At 37.4% G+C, this 18,778-nt stretch overlaps 1 protein-coding gene across 1 annotated transcript in view; it reads left to right on the top strand.

Moving 5' to 3' along the window:
- The window catches only part of LOC150079616 (voltage-gated inwardly rectifying potassium channel KCNH6-like), a 597,553-nt gene that overhangs the window by 450,969 nt on the left and 127,806 nt on the right, over positions 1 to 18,778 (top strand). The window contains exon 8 of the mRNA XM_090383538.1: positions 14,098 to 14,491. Coding sequence (XP_090239664.1) covers positions 14,098 to 14,491 — 394 coding nt within the window. The remainder of the gene's footprint in view (positions 1 to 14,097; positions 14,492 to 18,778) is intronic.

Below are 18,778 nucleotides of genomic sequence, written 5' to 3'. Positions count from 1 at the left end.
CATATGTAACGTATTTATTTAAATAAGCTAAATGCAACAAGGCATAATATTTTAAGAGTTTATGATTCTATTCTATTTAATATCGGTGTAGATACACCATAGACAACTCTTAAAGAAAAACTACAATCGTAGTGTGAAGGGCACCCACCGATGAAAAGCCAACTAGCTTTGAAACGGTGCCCACCAAGAATAAGTGACAATAGTCTTCTCTATTAGTGAAGCGTTATTTATTCGAGGTAGTGCAATACATGGTAACTCGTTGTGAAGAATGAGCACAATATGAGATACAGATGAAATGATACCTTTCACACTACGATCGTAGTTTTTCATTAAGAGTTTCTCAGTTTTTCATTAAGTGTCTATAGTTTATCTACACCGATATTACATAGATATAGTAACGTATTCATTTATTCATAGTTGAGGAAGAGACACACACAGAGTCGAAAGATTCTGTAAGTATTTTATTTTATTTTATCAAAAGAAGCCAGCGCAGCGAGCAGGGGGAAGCACCCTAGTGATTCATTAAAATGAAGTTTCTGGCTATAGCACCAGCAAAAGGTAAACATGAAACTAAGGAGTCTTGCCTCGTTAAATTCTCACTTCCGAAGCCTTTAGCTGCCGTTGCACCGTAAAACCTCCAATAACAACAACAACAACAGCTTGAGAGGTGGCTGCGCTAGCTTTGACGCTATCTACTGTCATCAACAAACGTATCTTTTTAATATCTGGGATTTTAAATGGTCGTCCCAGTGTTACATGGGCTAAAAAACGGCGAGAATCAGTCTGTAGCCTGAATATTGATTAATTAAGAGGACGTGACTGCACTGGTTGTCATCCCAGAACAGGTCATTTCACGCCAGTTATTTTTGCTAACATCAGTGGGACGCAGCTGAATGCCTTACAAAATGATCACATTCTTGAATCTCGTGCTTAGCATGATTAGAAACAATCCTTCTTGTGACAGCAGTAACTTTTATGTGCAGTATAATCCATATCTTGTCCTCGTGGGTTGCTCAGTTGGTAGAATCGCCGTCCTCCCCCACACCGGACGGAAAAGATCTGAGTTGGAGTCCCGTCGATGACGGAAGACATTTTCTGGGTCTTTGTCACAGTATGGCTGAGTTCGTCCATACCAGGCGAAGTTATTATGGTTTTTCCTCCTGGAAACTCTGGTTTTTCGTCCAGCATATAGAAAATCGACTACAGAACACACGCAATATAGACAGTATATACGGAACAATACAGGCAGTATTGCTCCGTATATACTGTCTGTATTCCGTGTGTTCTGTACAGACAATATATACGGAGCAATATGGCCTTAATCGCTGATGATCCTAAAACCCTACTACAATAATAATAACCCCTATATTATTTTATAACAAGCTGCCCTAACGCCGAATATGCTTTAAAGTTACTGCCTCACATATGATTTTTTTAAAAAAGAAAACAACTTATAACTATAGTACTCACTACCAACATTTACCAGCACAAATTCTCAAATATCATTCAATAAAGTCAAATTTTCAAAAATAATTATTTTACCAAATTAAAGATATGAATAACATAACACACACACACACACACACACACACACACACTTATACAATTATTTTATTCATTACACTACCAGTTTAACGGTTTCCGCTGCCTTTATAGGCGCCTCCGTATCCAGGTGGGAAGGAGCAGCAGTGCATAGCACACGCTTCTTGATTAGACCGGGGTTCGAGCCCGTCACCACCAAATATGGAGGATGCGGAAAGGTCAGGGAATGACCACCGCATATCCCGGAGCAATATGGCCTTAGTTGCTAATGCTCCTAAAAACCAAAAAACAACAACAATATCCGCTGCCTTTATAATATCCTGATTTATAATTTCAGTTAGTCATTTGCGCAGACGTATCACCTACTTAATTTCGTATTTAACAATTAACTCATTAAAATCCGATTAATATCATAAACTCGATTCACGACATTTTGAATGATATGTGCCTTGTAAATGCAAAACTCGAGGCCAGTATCATGAAAAACGTATTCAAGGTCGGTTTTGATCATTTTTAAATGGATTATGACGATACACTGAGTGTCCCTTTTAGCCCGTAAAGCCCTTTGGATTCATCTGGAATTAACGAGATTTCAAAAGCATTCAATAGGGATGATGGTCCATGTTGAACTGCTTCTCGTTGTTATTATAAATTGGGTGGTTGCGGATCTTTACTCCGAAGAGCTCCTCCCACTTCATCCCACAGTTGCCAAATTGTATTGAGCACCTGCAGGATGAATCGTATTGAGATCTGGACACCAGGAAAGCTACCGCAGTACGCTGAATTCACTCTCGTGCTCCTGAACCACTTCTGCACAATTCAGGCCTTATGAGTTGGTGCATTATCCTTTTGGAAGAACCTATCCACCGATGGATATACTTCAGTATGATAGGATACCCCTGGTTGGAGGTAGGAGAAAATTTTCACATGACCTGTTGCATCCAAATGTTGCTCCATTGGTATGTACGAGCCCAATGTGCATCACGGAAACGCTCCCCACACCATTACGTCTCCACCACCAGCCTATATTGTTAACGCCTGGGATTCATCACACAATTTTCATAATTCTTCATTGTCCAGTCTTGGTGTTTCTGAGTCCACTGGAACTATACATTCCTATTTTTTGCTGACAGCAGTGGAATTCGATTCTGTCTCTGTCATCAGCTGCGATACGGCATCCATGACAAGGTATGACGATTTGGGCGTTCTGAAATGCCTCTTTCGTTACCACGTTGTACTGGGTTGTTGTTTGACTGACTGTAGTCTTTTTACTACTCTCCACAAGTCTTTCAACCTCCATTGTCCTCTCGCATCAAAGATTCGTTTCTGAACACCTGATTGCCGTTGTCTGGATGTTATTTGGTTACTGGAGCAATCTCGATACACCCGAGATACAGTCGTACGTGGAAATCCCAGGCAGGGATGCAGTTTCCGAGATATTCATGCCGGCGTGTCTGGCGCCCACTACCATACGACGTTTAGAGTCAAATACAAGTAACCCTCGTATAACACGGTAGTTTGGTTCCTACAAAATCTCGTGTAATGCGAAACCGTGTTATACGGGACTAAGAACCAGTACAAAAGGGGGGATTACGTTCCAGAAGCTAACAAAAATACACCTTTTTTAAATATATATATATATAACTATTGGAAACTTAATTTTTATAGTAGTAATAACTTAATATTTTAACTTTATTTTTATAATAGTAGTAACTTAAATAGTAATAACTGAACAAACGTCTTACCTTACAAACTGTGATACTTATATGTCAGATAATGTACGTTCATTTAATTTTCTTCCTCTTCATCGCTGCTGAGCACAATCTCTTCTGCAGCATCTAGATTTCTTGTACCTTCTGCTCTTTAAAAGTTACGAAGTGCACGCTTCGAAGTCACAATATTTTATGGTCTCAAACAAGCACAAATTCAATAACACAGAACCTAAAATACAATGATCCCCCTTTTAAATGATACGTGAAAATCGGAAGAATATTTTCCAGTTAGTAAAATAAAACTAAATTTACACTTACAAAAATAGCTTAATTAATAATACGTTCTATAATATGTACATACTAATTGATATTTCTGTTCATTGACTTTTTTTATTATTTTTTTTCGGTTGTAAAATAATGTAATAGCAAAGAACACGGCACGCACAAGTTGCAACAAACACTATACGCACAAGTGAGATACGGAGTAATGAGTTTCTGAAAATTTATTTGTTTTTTATATGATTGATTATTTCATGGAAGGGGAAGCACATTTCACCATAATAACGTGAAAACCCACAGAATTCCAGCTGTGGGTACTATCGCAAATGCATTAAGATCGAGTTTACTACCCGTTTATAATTGATTAAACTAACAGAAAAGACGAACTAATAAACCAGAAACTGCAAATAGTTTTTATTGTTTTATGGTAGTAACCTCCAGAAATGCACCTTACATATCCGACCCCGTCAATGACTTGATGAACTGTTACAGGCTTTTTTCACTCAGTTTCTGAATTAGTCGATCTCAGAAGATAGCAAGGTTTTTCCCAGGAACTCTGGTTTTACGTCCAGCAAAATAAGCAAACCGACTAGTGAGCATATGCAGTTTATGGACATAATGTACGTGCATGAATATGGATGTTTTGCGGGTAAACCTAATATTACTATTTTTTTTATCCCTGCGTGTCTTGCCGACCTGCTTTATATGACACGATACGAACACACTTGATGCTATTACTGAGGAAGCGCTCCATTTCATGAAAATAGTAGGTGTACCCAATAAAATGGCCACAGTGTATGTATGTGTTATTGTTTTTTGACGAAATTGACCTAGGACAATTTGACCACAAAATTGCTTATCTGCTAAAGTTGAAACAGATGAACCCTAGGATGGTCTTGAATACGCCTTTGTAACAGATTTCTGTTTCTTGGAAAGCTCTGAATAACCTACTTACCAGCCCGTGATCGATATTTGTTCACATTACCACTTCTCTCCATGTTTGGCCTGCTTTCCTAGATAACCATCTAAACCAATATCCTCAAACTGCGGTTGCAGTACTCACTCTTGGGAGGGAGAGGCATGATTATCACAAAATAAAATGTTGCAAATTAGTCTTTTTGATGTTGGTGATAGGAAGAAGCGATTGTCGAAAGAGCAGAATACCCTCGGTGGGGGACGGCAATGCTTGAGAACCATTGTTTTTTAAAGTTACTTTGCAGTTTTAAAGTTGCTTATTGCTTATTTGGAGTTTAAAATAAAAATTTTGCACTCCAAAGTTCGATTTTGAGTTGTTTTTATATGGTCACTTGTTTTCCATGTTTTGAGATTACTCTTTGATATTACAATTATACTAATATACTTGTGTAAATTGCAAAACTAATGAGAGAGCAAAGTTGTAGTCCTGTGTTATCGATGCTTCTAAAATATTACGAAAATGCTTATTATTATACGCCAAATAGTATTAAATTCATGATTTTTCGGATTTTTACAAGTACAGAGACAGAGGTCACTATCTCTCTATATCAACAACACGGTAAGGAATCTCAAACAGAAGTGTATCATTCTGTATTAACCAGGTTTTTTTGGATATCCACACAGGACTGCTTAACACACTTTGTTTACTTACTATTTTGTGATTTACAATAACTTTTTTTATTTTAGTTTCGTCGCAATTAAATTATGGATATAGCAATGATAAAAGTGGAAAATAAAGCATTTATAAAAATAGTTTTCCAACTTACAATATCTATGAGATATTTTTCGAGCGGAGCTGAGTTAGCAGATTATCAGCTCACAGACATACAACCCGGTCTTAGAACACACACACACACACACACACACACACACACACACACACACACACACACACACACACACACACACACACACACACGACCAGTACATTATGGGCAGTTTTGCCTTAGTAATAATCCATAACAGTCTAGTTAAAATCAACTCATGGGCCTTTTATGTGCCAGAGGACTTATGGTGATAATAATGTAGAATTAATAACAATAGTAAAAATAGATAGGAGTACGTCTATAATAAGAAAAGAACAGATACTCGTACAGACATGAAGTAATTCTCATTACTTGTCTTGTATGGACCTTTTTTACACCCAAACATTACAGGGGATAGGGATATTCAGGGGATATTCATGTGTTGTTGGGGCGGATCCCAAGGTTTCCCCCATTAGCCGCTATTACTCCTTGTGTTGAGGCTCATGCCAAGACCGGCCATTTGTATGTAGTGTGTTGGGTGTGTAAATGTTATGATGTGTTCTGTTGTTATGTAGTCAGCCGGTACCTGGCTCTTAGCAAGTGGGAAGCAGCAACACCTGGTCACAGCATCCCACCCCCCATCCCCGCCACGTGGAGGCGGCCAGGATCTATTACCTTCATGCTAGTCTATACCGAAACAAAGTTCCAGGATAGGCAAAGTTAGGAGAAAAGGAAAATGGAAAAAAAAAATAGCTGGAAAAGTTAGGGGTGGTGGGGAAGGAAAGAAGTGCAGCGGGGGGTCAGAGAAGGGACCCGCCGTAATAAAAAGAAATTAAGAGAAATTGAGAAAAGATAAAAGAGGAAAAAAAAAAAAAAGGTGGAGGCAATTTTCAGCCTTTGTAGAAGCCACATGTCGTGGTGCAATCCTATCCTAATTTAGGATTAGGAATTCCTATCCTGTGAGCAGGATTAGGAGATATCGAGGCGCATCCTCAATAGATCCTTCAGCTTCAAGGGTAGCTCTTCCAACGTTGAAGATTTCTTTGGCACTCCCATCGTTTGATAGGAAATCCTCTTAGAGCAAAGGCATATCAGAACTCTACAACGGACCAGGAGAAGGTTCGGTAGTTGCAGCAAACCTTAATTTCATTGTTAGATAAGTATCCAATGGCATGGCACAGCTGAAGCACTAGAGTCAAACTACATACTATATACACTATTTACGATTTCGAACACAGTAGGTTCGTCACTCCAATCAATAAGGATTTAATTTCCATCACAATGTGTCACCTCAAGTTCGTGAGACAAAATGCAGGAAGTAGCAGTTGAAGCTTCTTTGAAATATTGAAGTACAATATATTAATCAAATCTTTCTGGATAGCAGCTCTTTAGAAAGTATGCAAAGAGGATGTCAGTCTTTGATCAAGTCTTCAGAAATAATGTCAGTCCTTGTTAAAGTCTTCCGAGATAATGTCAGTCCTTGTTCAAGTCTTCAGAGATAATTTCAGTCGTTGTTCAAGTCTTTCTCTTGATCCGGATTCAGGCTATCTCAGGGCAGCAGCTCTCGTTTCCTCTCGTCGTTTAAATGCTCGTGTTGCAAGTAAGTTAAAAGCTTCAAATGCAAAAACATTACATTAATGTTTAAAATAAAGTACACCATGGTCGACCTTCATAACCTACAATTGGTTAGAGATCGCCTTATCTAGACTTATTTCATGTTTCATTTCTCATTGTAAGAACATGATAAAAATAATACGTAAATGTACAAATATAGTAGATTCCCGATTATCCAGAGGCAGATTAACTAGAGTTTCTACGGTTTCGGTTAATCACGATTAATCGCTCAGTCTCTACCAGATTACATAAAACAACAAAGAGGCGCTGCTTTCACCTACAAGATGATGTTTCCAAATTTATCACTAGTAATAATAATTATACCACTAATAATTTACCACCACTAGTAATTTATCATCGACCACCAAACAAAGAAAAAAAGAAAACTTCATTTCCTTCTGTTTTTTTTTTTCGATGATATGTATTACATTTTATGCTAAATCTTCCCACACTGTGGTATACTTTTATAAATGTATGTATATATAATTAGTATTGGCATATAATGCGAGAAAGCTTGCTTATAAAGCATCAGCAAAAAAAAAAAAAACCCCTCCTACATCACCTGCCCATTCCCTCCAATAGCATTATAGCCTTAGTTGCTAAGGCGCCAATAAAATCCAATCCAATCCCTCCAATGATTTGTCTAGTTCTTCCATGAATTTATTCAAACCATTCACTTCTACAACAAAAGATGGAAATTTGTCCAACAATCAACTACAGCTGGCTGAAGGCAACCCTCTGCACATCTGTCCTGTAACCATCCTTCCTCAATTTGAATTTATTCCTCCTCATATGTGCAGCCAGAACAAGAGGAAGAATGCCATCAGCATTGAGCGTACTCAATCCATTCAAAGCCTTAAACACTTCAACCAAATCACCTCGCACTTGCCTAGTCTCCAGACGCTGCAATTTGCATACCTAAAGCCTGCGTTGGTAAGACAACCCTTTCGTTCCCTTTCCCAACTCGTTGCCGTTCTCTGCACCCGCTCCAGAGCCCTATTTCCTTCCCAAAATTTTGGCTCCGGACCTAAGGCCATATTGCTCCGGGGATATGCGATGGTCATTCCTTGACCTTACCGCATCCTCCGTATTTAATGGGCACGGGCTTGAACCCCGGTCTAATCAAGAAGCATGTGTTACGCACTGCTGCTCCTGCCCACCTGGCTACGGAGGCGCCTGTACTCAAGATGCGACTTAACAATTGCCTTATACAATGGGATAATTACCTCTGTATTCCTACTATCAAAGTTCCTGCATGTCACCCCACAAACTGTCCTATATATACAGGGTGGTCTTAAAGTCTGGAAACATAGGCAAATATACATTTTGTTGACGTTATTGGGTTTTAGAAGCGTCGGCAACTAAGGCCATGTTGCTCCGTGTATGTTGTCTGTAAATTGCGTGTGTTCTGAGGTGTATTTTTCTGTTTGGTGGACGAAAAACCCGAGTTTCCGGGAGAAAAAACGATGCTACCTTCGCCTGAGACCGACTAACTCAACCACGTTTTGAAAAAGACCCATAAAAATTCCTCCCATTATAGACGGGACTCGAACTCAGGTCTTTTCCACCCGTTAGGAGGAGGACGGCGATCCTACCAACTGTGCTACCCACGAGGGCTGGCGAATATACATAATAAATGGTTTATTGATATTACAATGTGTTCAATGCGCTGTGCAAAATTTCAACGAACGCGGTGCATTAACGCAGCATTTCCATCAATCCTGCACATGCATCTGTGATGCGTTGCCTCAGATGATTTGTGTCTCTGATTTTCATTGAATAAACCGTGGCTGAGTTAGTCGGTCTCAGGCGTAGATGGCAAGGTTCCCCCACCCAGAAAAACAGGGGTGTTGCGCCTGGCAAAGCAGACAAATCGACCAGAGAAAACGCGCAATTTACAGACACAATACATATGGGTAGTTGAAAGTTACTTTCCAGGTGAACCTAATATAGTAGTGTAATTGTTTTGAATAAACCAGCGCCTTCAGCATACTCCAGAAGGAGTAATCAAGTGGGTTCAGACCTAGCGAAAGTGCGCAGCCCACTCCACACGGCTACATCGTCCAATCGAGTTTGGGAAATTATCGTCCAACGAGTCCCTCACCACTCTGACGTAATGGGATGCTGCGCCATCCTGTTGGAACCATTCCGGGTGACCTTCCCCTAGCCCGTCATGTGCGGATATTAATTGGCCACTTAACATGGTCAAATACGTCTCTCGCTAGTCACATTACCTTCAAAGAAAAACAGTCCCAAGACATGTTCTTTCCACAGGACACACCACACCATTACCTTCTCTGTTCCTTGTTGTTTGGTAGGGGAGATCCAGTAAGGATTGTCTTGCGACCAGTACCGCATGTTCTGTTTGTTCACCTCCCCATTCACAAAAAAAGTAGTTTCGTCGCTGAACAGCACACAGTCTTCGGTAAAGCGGGCGTTATTATCCAGGCGATTCGTAAACCATGCTCACATTTGGTATTTGGTATGCTGAGGGTCTAGCGGCTCCTAGGATTTCTCCCATCTCCGCGGTGTTTTCTGTATCGAGTGACAGTACCCTGTCAAGCCAGAGATTTAAAGTGTGTGGATCGTGTATAGTGTAGTCTGTTGTGCCCATTGTTCATCAGGCTTATTGGTCATCGGGCTCCTGATTGGACCCGACGTTGCCCATACCGCGCCACGTGGAGGCTAGCCAGGTGTTACCAGTAAGGAATCAGTACTCTGGCAGGTCCTGCCACCTACTTTCCTCAGATTTGATTGGCTAGGACCTAAAAAAAAATTGCCTTAATCGCTGTTGATGCTTTTGTTTGGTCATAGCGATTTGCTTTAAGAGCGAGAAGGGATTGTACGCTGGATGAGTTTTATTTTTGGCCGAAAAGGGTCGGGCAAGCAATTTTGGTGTAGTTACAATTTTTACATGTGGGACTGTGCGCTGTGACCACATGTTTATTTATGTGACATAAATAAACATGCTTTGAGTGACCGGGGTTCAAGCCCGTGACTCCTAAATACGGTGTGTTTATTGTATTCTCTCGATCTTGTGAACTCCTCTGACCGTGTGGTCGTCCTGGAGGGAGTATAGACAGAAAAATTATTATTTAAGAATCTTTTGGACGGTACTGCGAGGCACCCCCAGTTCCATAGATGTTTGGCTAGTTGACTTCTTTGGGCTGGCTATTACCTTCGTTATGACTATTTCCTTCACCTCGTCGGAAACGGATGGTCGTCCACAACGAGGTTTGTCCAACACACTGCCTGTATCCTTGAAATTTTGAACCAGCTTTCCAACTGTGCTATGGGAAACGGCATCTCTTCCGGGATGACATGCATTGAAATGCTCTGCTATCCGTCGATATGATCATCCCTCTCGTCCACTCAGCAGTATCAGCTCAACGCGTTCGTCTTTCATCAAGGACATCCTCAATCTGCAAAAAAATACAATAATAGTATCTATGTTTCCAGACTTTATGACCACCCTGCATATATATTTAAATAAATCTCCATTTAAGAATTAGTATTTAAATTAGTAAGGCCAAATGATGCAAGGAAGCGAACATTTTTTCTGCTTCACAAAAAATAATATATTAATAATAATAACTATTTGTTCATATTTATGAAAGTTTTATAATTTTGCAGATAATCCAGAGAAATTTTGAATAGAATAGAATTTCTAATTGCAATATATTTCCAATTCTCTGGGATAATCTGTAATATACTGTAATTAGTCCTGATGTAGCCGAATGGACCGTGGTTCAAGCTCTCGTGACCGCTGAAAACGGTTAATGATTGTATTCTGTCAAAATAATTAATTGTAAACTTCTTTGAGCGTAGTCAGAGGAGTTGACTTTGCTTTTTTCATAGTTAAGCCTAATTAAGAGATTTTCTGCAAGCTAATTGGTTACTGATATGTTTTCATCATATTTAGACATTTTATCAAACTCTTCTGGTGTGAATGAGATATAAATGACCCCTGACTCAGTTTTCCTTTTTGGAAAGGGGTGGGGGAGTGATTACGAATTTTCTCAATACATGTTTAATAAATATCAGTATGTTGAAGAATACACTGCTCATTTCTGATCACAAATTTTGCAGAGCGGACGGTTATAAAAGGAAATGCTCATTCACTGGTCGCTTGTTAAAATGCATTTAGAATTTAAAGCTGTTTTATGTCAAAATAATATTTGATTTAACAATTGTTAATGTTTTAATTTTTAACATACATTTGGTATAAAGATTCTATATAAACGGAAATATGTGCACTGGGGAAGCTTGATCTTTAGATCACCGTTGATGAATATTAAGCTAGGAGGATAGTATTTCACATCTACCTATATTCTCTGTCCTTGGAAACACCAAAGACATATTGAAATTTGAATTGGCTCTGTAAAAAAAAATAAATCGGTCAACTACTGAGTGCCGGGCACTCGGAATGAAGGATCTGTAGTCACAAATGGTCGTTAGTGTAGTATCTCAATTAGAGAGCTTTATGGTAACTGAAAAAAGTTTCTAGTACCCCGGCGTGGCCTAAAACTGAGGAACTAACGAAAACATTGCCCATTTGAGTCTTTTCAATTTTTGTGAATGACAAGGGCGGGAGAAACGACTTGATGTTCTTCAAACAAAAGAATTCCGAGTCTTCATTAGATCCATCCTTTGTAAAATTTATATTAAAGTCACCGAAGATGATAGTGGCTGGAAAAGTGGATTGTGTGCTGTTAGATAGGACTAGTTCAAGTAATTTTAAAGCTATCTCGGTAGTACACATGGGGAACTTATAGAAGGTGACCAACCTAGTTCCGTCCATCTCAACAGACACAGCCTCACAGTGACCCACTAGCCTGTCCCGGCTTGGCCTAAAACTGAAGAACTAACGAAAACGTTGTCTATTTGAGTCTTTCCAGTTGTTGTGAATGACAAGGGTGGGAGAAGTGTCTCCGGCTTCTAACTGGAGAAGCGATTAAAGCCTTGGAGGAGAAGCGATTGGCAGGTAAGGGCCGTGCAAGACTCCGCACAGGCGTCTCCTCACCACCGCCGCCTCAGCACTGGCTCTCTGAGTACTTCCTTGCCGGGACAACTCCAGCTTTGAAAATTGTTAAAAAATACTATTCGTCGCAAAATTTATAAATGACCTTTATAGAATTATCAACTAACTATTTAGCAACCTTTCTGTCACCAAAAGGAGAGTTACTTAGTACAAAGAAGCGCGCTATCGAAGTGCAATAAAAATTTGGCTTTTTAACTTTAACACAAAAAGTAAATGATAGATTTCAGTCAGAATAGTTTTCCCTTGATAAGCATCGAATAACGCATAGCTAATGTGATTTTTAAATTTTTAGCTCCATTAGCGACGGAAATAGAGTAGGGGGACACGAAAATTACTCACATTTTCTTGTCTGGCGCCGCCATTTTAAATTTTAATATTATTTTAAAATTATAGTTTAAACCTACTCGTTGAGCTCTTTTCAACGGTTTATAATAAGCTATAGGTTATCGAAAACAGTTTCGTCCCCCCCCCCTCCCATTTCTCAGACAAATTTTTGCCAACAACGATCAATATGGCGTTATGTTGGCCCACATGATGCAAAATTTCAAGTCAATAGGTTTCGGTGGTTCAAGAGATAGAATGCTGTAACAGACGGACGGATAGACAGACAATCGAGTGACAAGGGTCCTTCGATAGACTACGGACCCTAAAAAAAGTATTGGCCCTTGTATAACTTACCAATTTCTGTTATCGCAGATACTTGTTTTTTCTGGGTTCCTGAAATAAGTGGATTCCTTTTCAAAATTAAAAGATTACTGGAGATCAGTATAAAAGTGAAAATATGCAAGTGTTCTATTTCAAATGATAATTATAGCATCCTTCTTGATTTCTCAGTCTTAAATAAAGCATGGCTTTTAATTTGCTATGTTCTGAATACTTGTTGTGTATTAAAACATTTTTCAGGCATCCAATATTGATTTCCCTGCTTCACAAAATAAATAAATAAATAACATTGTACTCGAAAATTTTTGTATGCTCGATTATCGGTGAATGAATATGAAGGTAATGCCAAAGAGTGGAAACAGAAGGCGATTTGATATTATTTGTTTAGCTGTCGAAAAAAAGATTGTGCTGCTGATAGCATAATAATGCCGGACACTATATTTTAATTATGAACTTTGTCGATAGGTATGGTGAGTGGTTTATCGCTTTCTTATTGAGATGTTCAAATCAAGATAGGCAGAAAAGGTAATTCATTGAAAATTACTATGTGCACTGTCATCTATTTTTCTATAAAAAAAAAATTAATCTCTTGTGGCATCAAAATTAGTAACATTTTCTTTTATTATTATACAAAAAGCTGCAGTTCTAAAATTTTTAAAGAATAAAATTAATTTTGTCATAAATAAGAATATTCAAGAGAAAAAACAGTCCTTGTTTGCCCTCCTTCATAGTTACATTTGCTGCTGTATTTCTTTCCTTTTTTTTATTGTTTTCTGTCAGTCATTTTAGCGGCATGCAACTGGAACTTGTATTAAGGAATGCTCTTTCAGTGTCACTTGATAAGTTGATGTGACCATTCGTTTCAGTCGCCCCAGCCTGCTACGTTCCCAAATAATATGGCTTATAACGAATGGAATCTATTCTATATTCGCATTATCCTGTTCATCGTTTAAAATTATATTGCTAATATGGTCATGATATTTCTCACCTACGCTTATGCATTTTCATACTGTTATGGCTTTCGTTGCACTAATGGTATGACTATTTGCACAATTTACCAAGTAGTATAAGAGCTTTCATTTAAAAATGCTTTGGAAACACGCTTTAATTTAAATAAACCGAAATGTCAGTTTTAGGCAGTTTTGACTTCAAAACCATTTGAATTAGTTGAGAAGTCAATAAACTGCATTTGTAAATTAACATTTCGATTTATTTACTTGCATAATTCTTATCGAAGAAACATTTAGCGCCACATACAATGCTTTTTGATAATTAAGCCTAATTTAGAGACTTGCTGCAAGCTAATTGGTCTTGGTTACGGATATTTTTTTCATCATATTTAGACATTTTGTCAAACTCTACTGCATTTCGCATCTTTAAAATCTTTTCTGTAATAGTCGAGAAACTGCACTTTCTTCTTCATTATTTAGCTGTCATGCACAAAATCGCCTATAGACCGCCACCATATTCATACAGTTTATGAAGCGCCCCCCGATGGAGTAACATCTCTCTCTTTGTTTCGCAGACCACAACTCTAATTGGTCTGCTGAAAACCGCACGCCTGCTGCGATTAGTGAGGGTTGCCCGTAAAATCGACCGCTACTCGGAGTACGGAGCCGCCGTGTTGCTTCTCCTTGTGGCTACCTTTGCGCTGGTTGCTCATTGGTTGGCCTGTATCTGGTACGCGATCGCCACTGCTGAGCGCCCTCTGCTGAATCCGAAGATCGGCTGGTTGGACTACTTAGCCAACACAACAGGGCAATTCTACAATAACAGCCATGGGGGTCCAAACATCAAGGAAAAGTATGTCACCGCCCTCTACTTCACGTTTTCCAGCCTCACCAGTGTCGGCTTCGGCAACGTGGCTCCCAACACGAACATGGAGAAGATATTCTCTATCCTTGTGATGCTAGCAGGATGTAAGTATACTTCTCAAATACTTGAGCTTTTATGATTGATAACAATGTTACTGAATAAATATCGTATTCATTGAAACATATCTTAGTTCATTTTGAATTTTTTTTTATTATGATTAGTGTTATTGTTATTATGTAACTAGAACATATGGCTTATTCAGTAGCTTAGTGAGATTTAGGTGTTAGCAAAGGTGTACTTCGAACAGAAATAATATGACTATATATAAAATAAAATAATATGACTTATTCGTGTTGCAAGATATAGGATATCCCTCATTATATAAGAAAATACTTAAGAGTGCAGTACGTTTTCTCTCTTTTCACATTGATTATTGAGAAGTGGAAACGGTTGATTATGAACCCGGAAATCTGAAGTGCCGAATAAACATAGTGAAACTTCATTTTCAAAGTGACTGCATAGTTCGAGCACAGCAGTCTTTCAGAATTTCAGCAAAATGACACTTATAGTAAACATTTAATCCTAATACATTAGCGAATTTTGAAAACAAGACCATGTGGTCCTAAAACGATACACACAAACGGCATCAGTGAAAATTGCAGGGAATATTTCCAAATGTCATTTTTCCCCAGGCCTGCATCGTTTGTTAGGCTAAGCCAGTGTATCTCTAGTGTTTGTTCATCGTACGTGCTGCTTAATGACTAAAACCAATCCCTTACAAGGAGCAGATATAGATGCCTTTAAAATGATAAAACGAAAGCGCAACGGAATTCTGCATATTTTTTTACGCTCTGTGAAAATGATCCTTTTTGTATTGACATGACAGATAAAGTATCTCGAAATGAATTTGATAATAAGCAAAGCGAACGGCCCACAGTCATGCCAATAAACATCACACTATTACAACGATTCACCTTATGTAGTGGTGTAATGTTCATTGGCATCTGTATTATTGATTCCTTCTGTTTTTTTCACGGGCAAGTACTCCCTTGGTTACAGCACATCGTTTTCTGTACATGATAAGACTTTTATTTTTTTTTATTCCTGAATTGCAAAGGCAACACGTTCTTATTGACCCTTTACAGTTTTAGCACAATGAAACGGCAGTCACACTGTAACGCATAAACTTACACAGACAAAACGTTTCTCACAATTTTTTTATTTGGTCCTATTGGAGTTATCTCAACAATAAAGTATGTGCCTACTTCAAGAAACCTGAAAAGTTGATGAAAATTTTGAATGGATACACTCCGAGATTCGGTGAAAAGTGCATTAGTTTAGAATCATGATATATATATATAAACTGAATATAATACCTTTTAACTGCATGAGTTGATGAATAGCTAAAACTTTCCAAACTTTTTATGCTTATATCAACCGACGATATTTCCATATAAAACAGTATTTACATGATATCAAGATAAAAAGAACGCTCTCCCTCTAATTTCAGAAAGATAACCTTTATTCTGTGCAGCAACTTTAAATTTTCAGTTTAACTGAACTGTAGTGAATTCTTTCCGGATATATCCTCATAATAAGTTAAATTAACTGGATAAAAGAATTGTGCGAAATTCTTCCTATTTTTGTGATTGGTTAAGATAATTTTTGCTCTTGTGATTCTTAATCTGTTATTATCAGCACATTACAATCAGTATTCGGACACCGGTAGCGTTTACAAAATGTATTTTTATTAAAAAATTAATAATGTAGACCCACCTTGTTTTTTTTTAACATCACAGAACTGATCTTTCGCAAATGACTTTCGACTAGTTCTCTATAAAAGTTATCAAAAATGACCCATTCTCTTCGATGCAGTCACCGTCATAGCGATCTAAGCGAACCATTCTGTCGTCCCAAGTCTGTTGACCAACTCTTTCCAAAAGGGTTTTGTGGTCTTTGTCCACAAACAATCGAAACGCTCTTACATAGTGTTAATCTTAAAAAGAAATGCCAGTAACTATCGCTTTGTATCACTAATTTTACTCATGCATGCATTAATACTAATATCAGTTGGTATTCGAAAGACCTGTCAGTTTGTCTCCTCTTTTTTTTTTATTTCGTTAGAATAATAAGTATTGACGCTGCATACTTATTATTTACTATTGACCTACCTGGAAATTATTTTACATAATATCTGTACATCTAGTTTCCTATTTAAATATCGCTCTGCTAATATTGTCCCTTGGCTTTAATCCAGCCTTATTTTGATTAATATCCATAAAGGAAATTGCGTCATTTTGAATCAACCGTATTTTTGTAAACCCTGCATCCATTTTCACAACATTATTAGCAATACTATGTACATTCCGTAAACCCAGTTACATTTGATCCACCAGGGCTTTTTTAGGAAGGAAAGGATCTTGAATTACGCTTTTGTTTACATATAAACTTGGCTTCTCAAGCCTATGCTTCCACATCTCAGGTGCATGAAATACTATGCTTTGCTAATATTTCCGTCTTATACAACTTTGATTAAACTTTTTAAATAACGTTTTTTTTTTATCTCCTCGATTTCTTGGTCATAATCTGTGTGTGTAAAATGCCAAAGTAATTAAGGCAATGGGGCGTCAGTATACTGTGTCTGTAATTTGCGTGTATCCTTCAGTCGGTTTGTTGTTTGCTGGATGAAAAAACCGAGTTTCCGGAGGAAAACCATTCACCCCTCGCATGTGGCCAATTAACTCAGCCGCGTTGTGAAAAAAAAAAAAGCCCATAAACTTTCTGGCGTTATTTACAGAATTCTAACGAAGGCATTTTCCATCCGTTGCGGGAAAAGTGCTTGTAACAACTTTGCTGGCCACGAGGGTGGGACGTAACTTAGATATCTATCAAAAATATCTGAACTAGATTACTGAAGGAAGGAGTGAAAGTTAAATTGCCATGTTTTTTATGTTTCAGAAATAAAAGCTTATTTCCATCATTAGGACTACAATTACAATTTTCACCGCTTTCAACTCAGTCCTGTTTATACTAAAATGACATACAGTAATTTAGCTTTTCTTTTCAAGATTATAAATAAACTTATTGATTCTCTTTATCTGCTATTCAAACTGATGTTTGCTGTTCCTTGTTTCTGAGAGTTAATTAAATTACAGTGAAAAATGTTTTGCAATTTAATTTTCCAATTAATTTAATTTGTATTAAGTTTTTATTGAGATGATAATAGTGTTATAGGAAACTGTTACTGAACTATCCAGTGTAGTGTTATTTACGAGGGAAAATTGGAAAGTAAGGATCTAATGTTGTATTCTAATTTAAAAATCACTTGGGTTGCAGAAATGTAACTTTTAACATCTATAGAATGTATGTGAAAAATTAGGTGGATCTGACTGACTTCCTTTCAGATGTGACTGTATAATGATGATATTAAAAATAGGCGCACAAATGACGTATGAGTTATCATCCTTCTCTATGAGTTTTTTCTTGCCTTTGGCAGAAACCAATAGAAATCCGAAAGGAAATTATGACTGTGTAAGTTGAAATATCTGCAAAGAAACCTTCGTTAATAGTATGGTTTGTGTTAGAAAAGGAGAGGCAACCTGCAGATGAAGAACGGCCCGGTTGCCCACGAACATCATTAATTGTAGTGACAAATGGGCCTGGAGTACTGGGGTCCATAGTTTAACAGATATTTATTTAAAGTATACCCAGTATAAAATAAAATAAAATAAAATAAAATAAAATATTATTATTTTATTAAAATATTTTATTTTATTATTATTAAAATATTATTAAAATATTATTATTAAAATATTATTAAAATATTTTATTATTTTATTAAAATATTATTATTATTATTATTAATAAAATATAAAATTATTTTATATTTTATTTTATTTTATTTTATTTTATACTGGGTATACTTTAAATAAATATCTGTTAATCATTAATTGTTGTTAATCATTAGAAAGAATCGTCTTGTAGATGCCAATGATGATTGCGAGAATCAAGCTAACAAAATCACAGGCAAATGTCCTCCAATGAGTTTCTTAAACAACCTATCTCATATTATAAAGGCTAATCAAGCAACTGATATACGATAAAATTAGTTTTTAAAAAATAAAAAATTACTGTGCTGTACTATTGATTCGTCATTTTTAAGTTTTCTCAAAATAACTCTCTCCTTTGAAAGCCTTTTCTCTGCATTACTTAAATATTCTACGGGAAAGCGTTACTGAATTAGTGAAAATTTTGCACTGAAATGTGGTTGAGCTGTATATGTAGATTTTCAGATCTCAGCAAGTGATATCGGTTGTGTGTTAACTAGCTAATCGACACCACTTGCCAAATTTATCGATTTGTCTCCTCCTTTTGATTTCATCAGAATAAAG

The sequence above is a fragment of the Mastigoproctus giganteus genome, chromosome 10, assembly GCF_048544385.1.
Source record: "Mastigoproctus giganteus isolate SK-2022 chromosome 10, ASM4854438v1, whole genome shotgun sequence".
Lineage (NCBI taxonomy): Eukaryota > Metazoa > Arthropoda > Arachnida > Uropygi > Thelyphonidae > Mastigoproctus > Mastigoproctus giganteus.
This window is presented reverse-complemented; position numbering and strand designations above follow the sequence as displayed.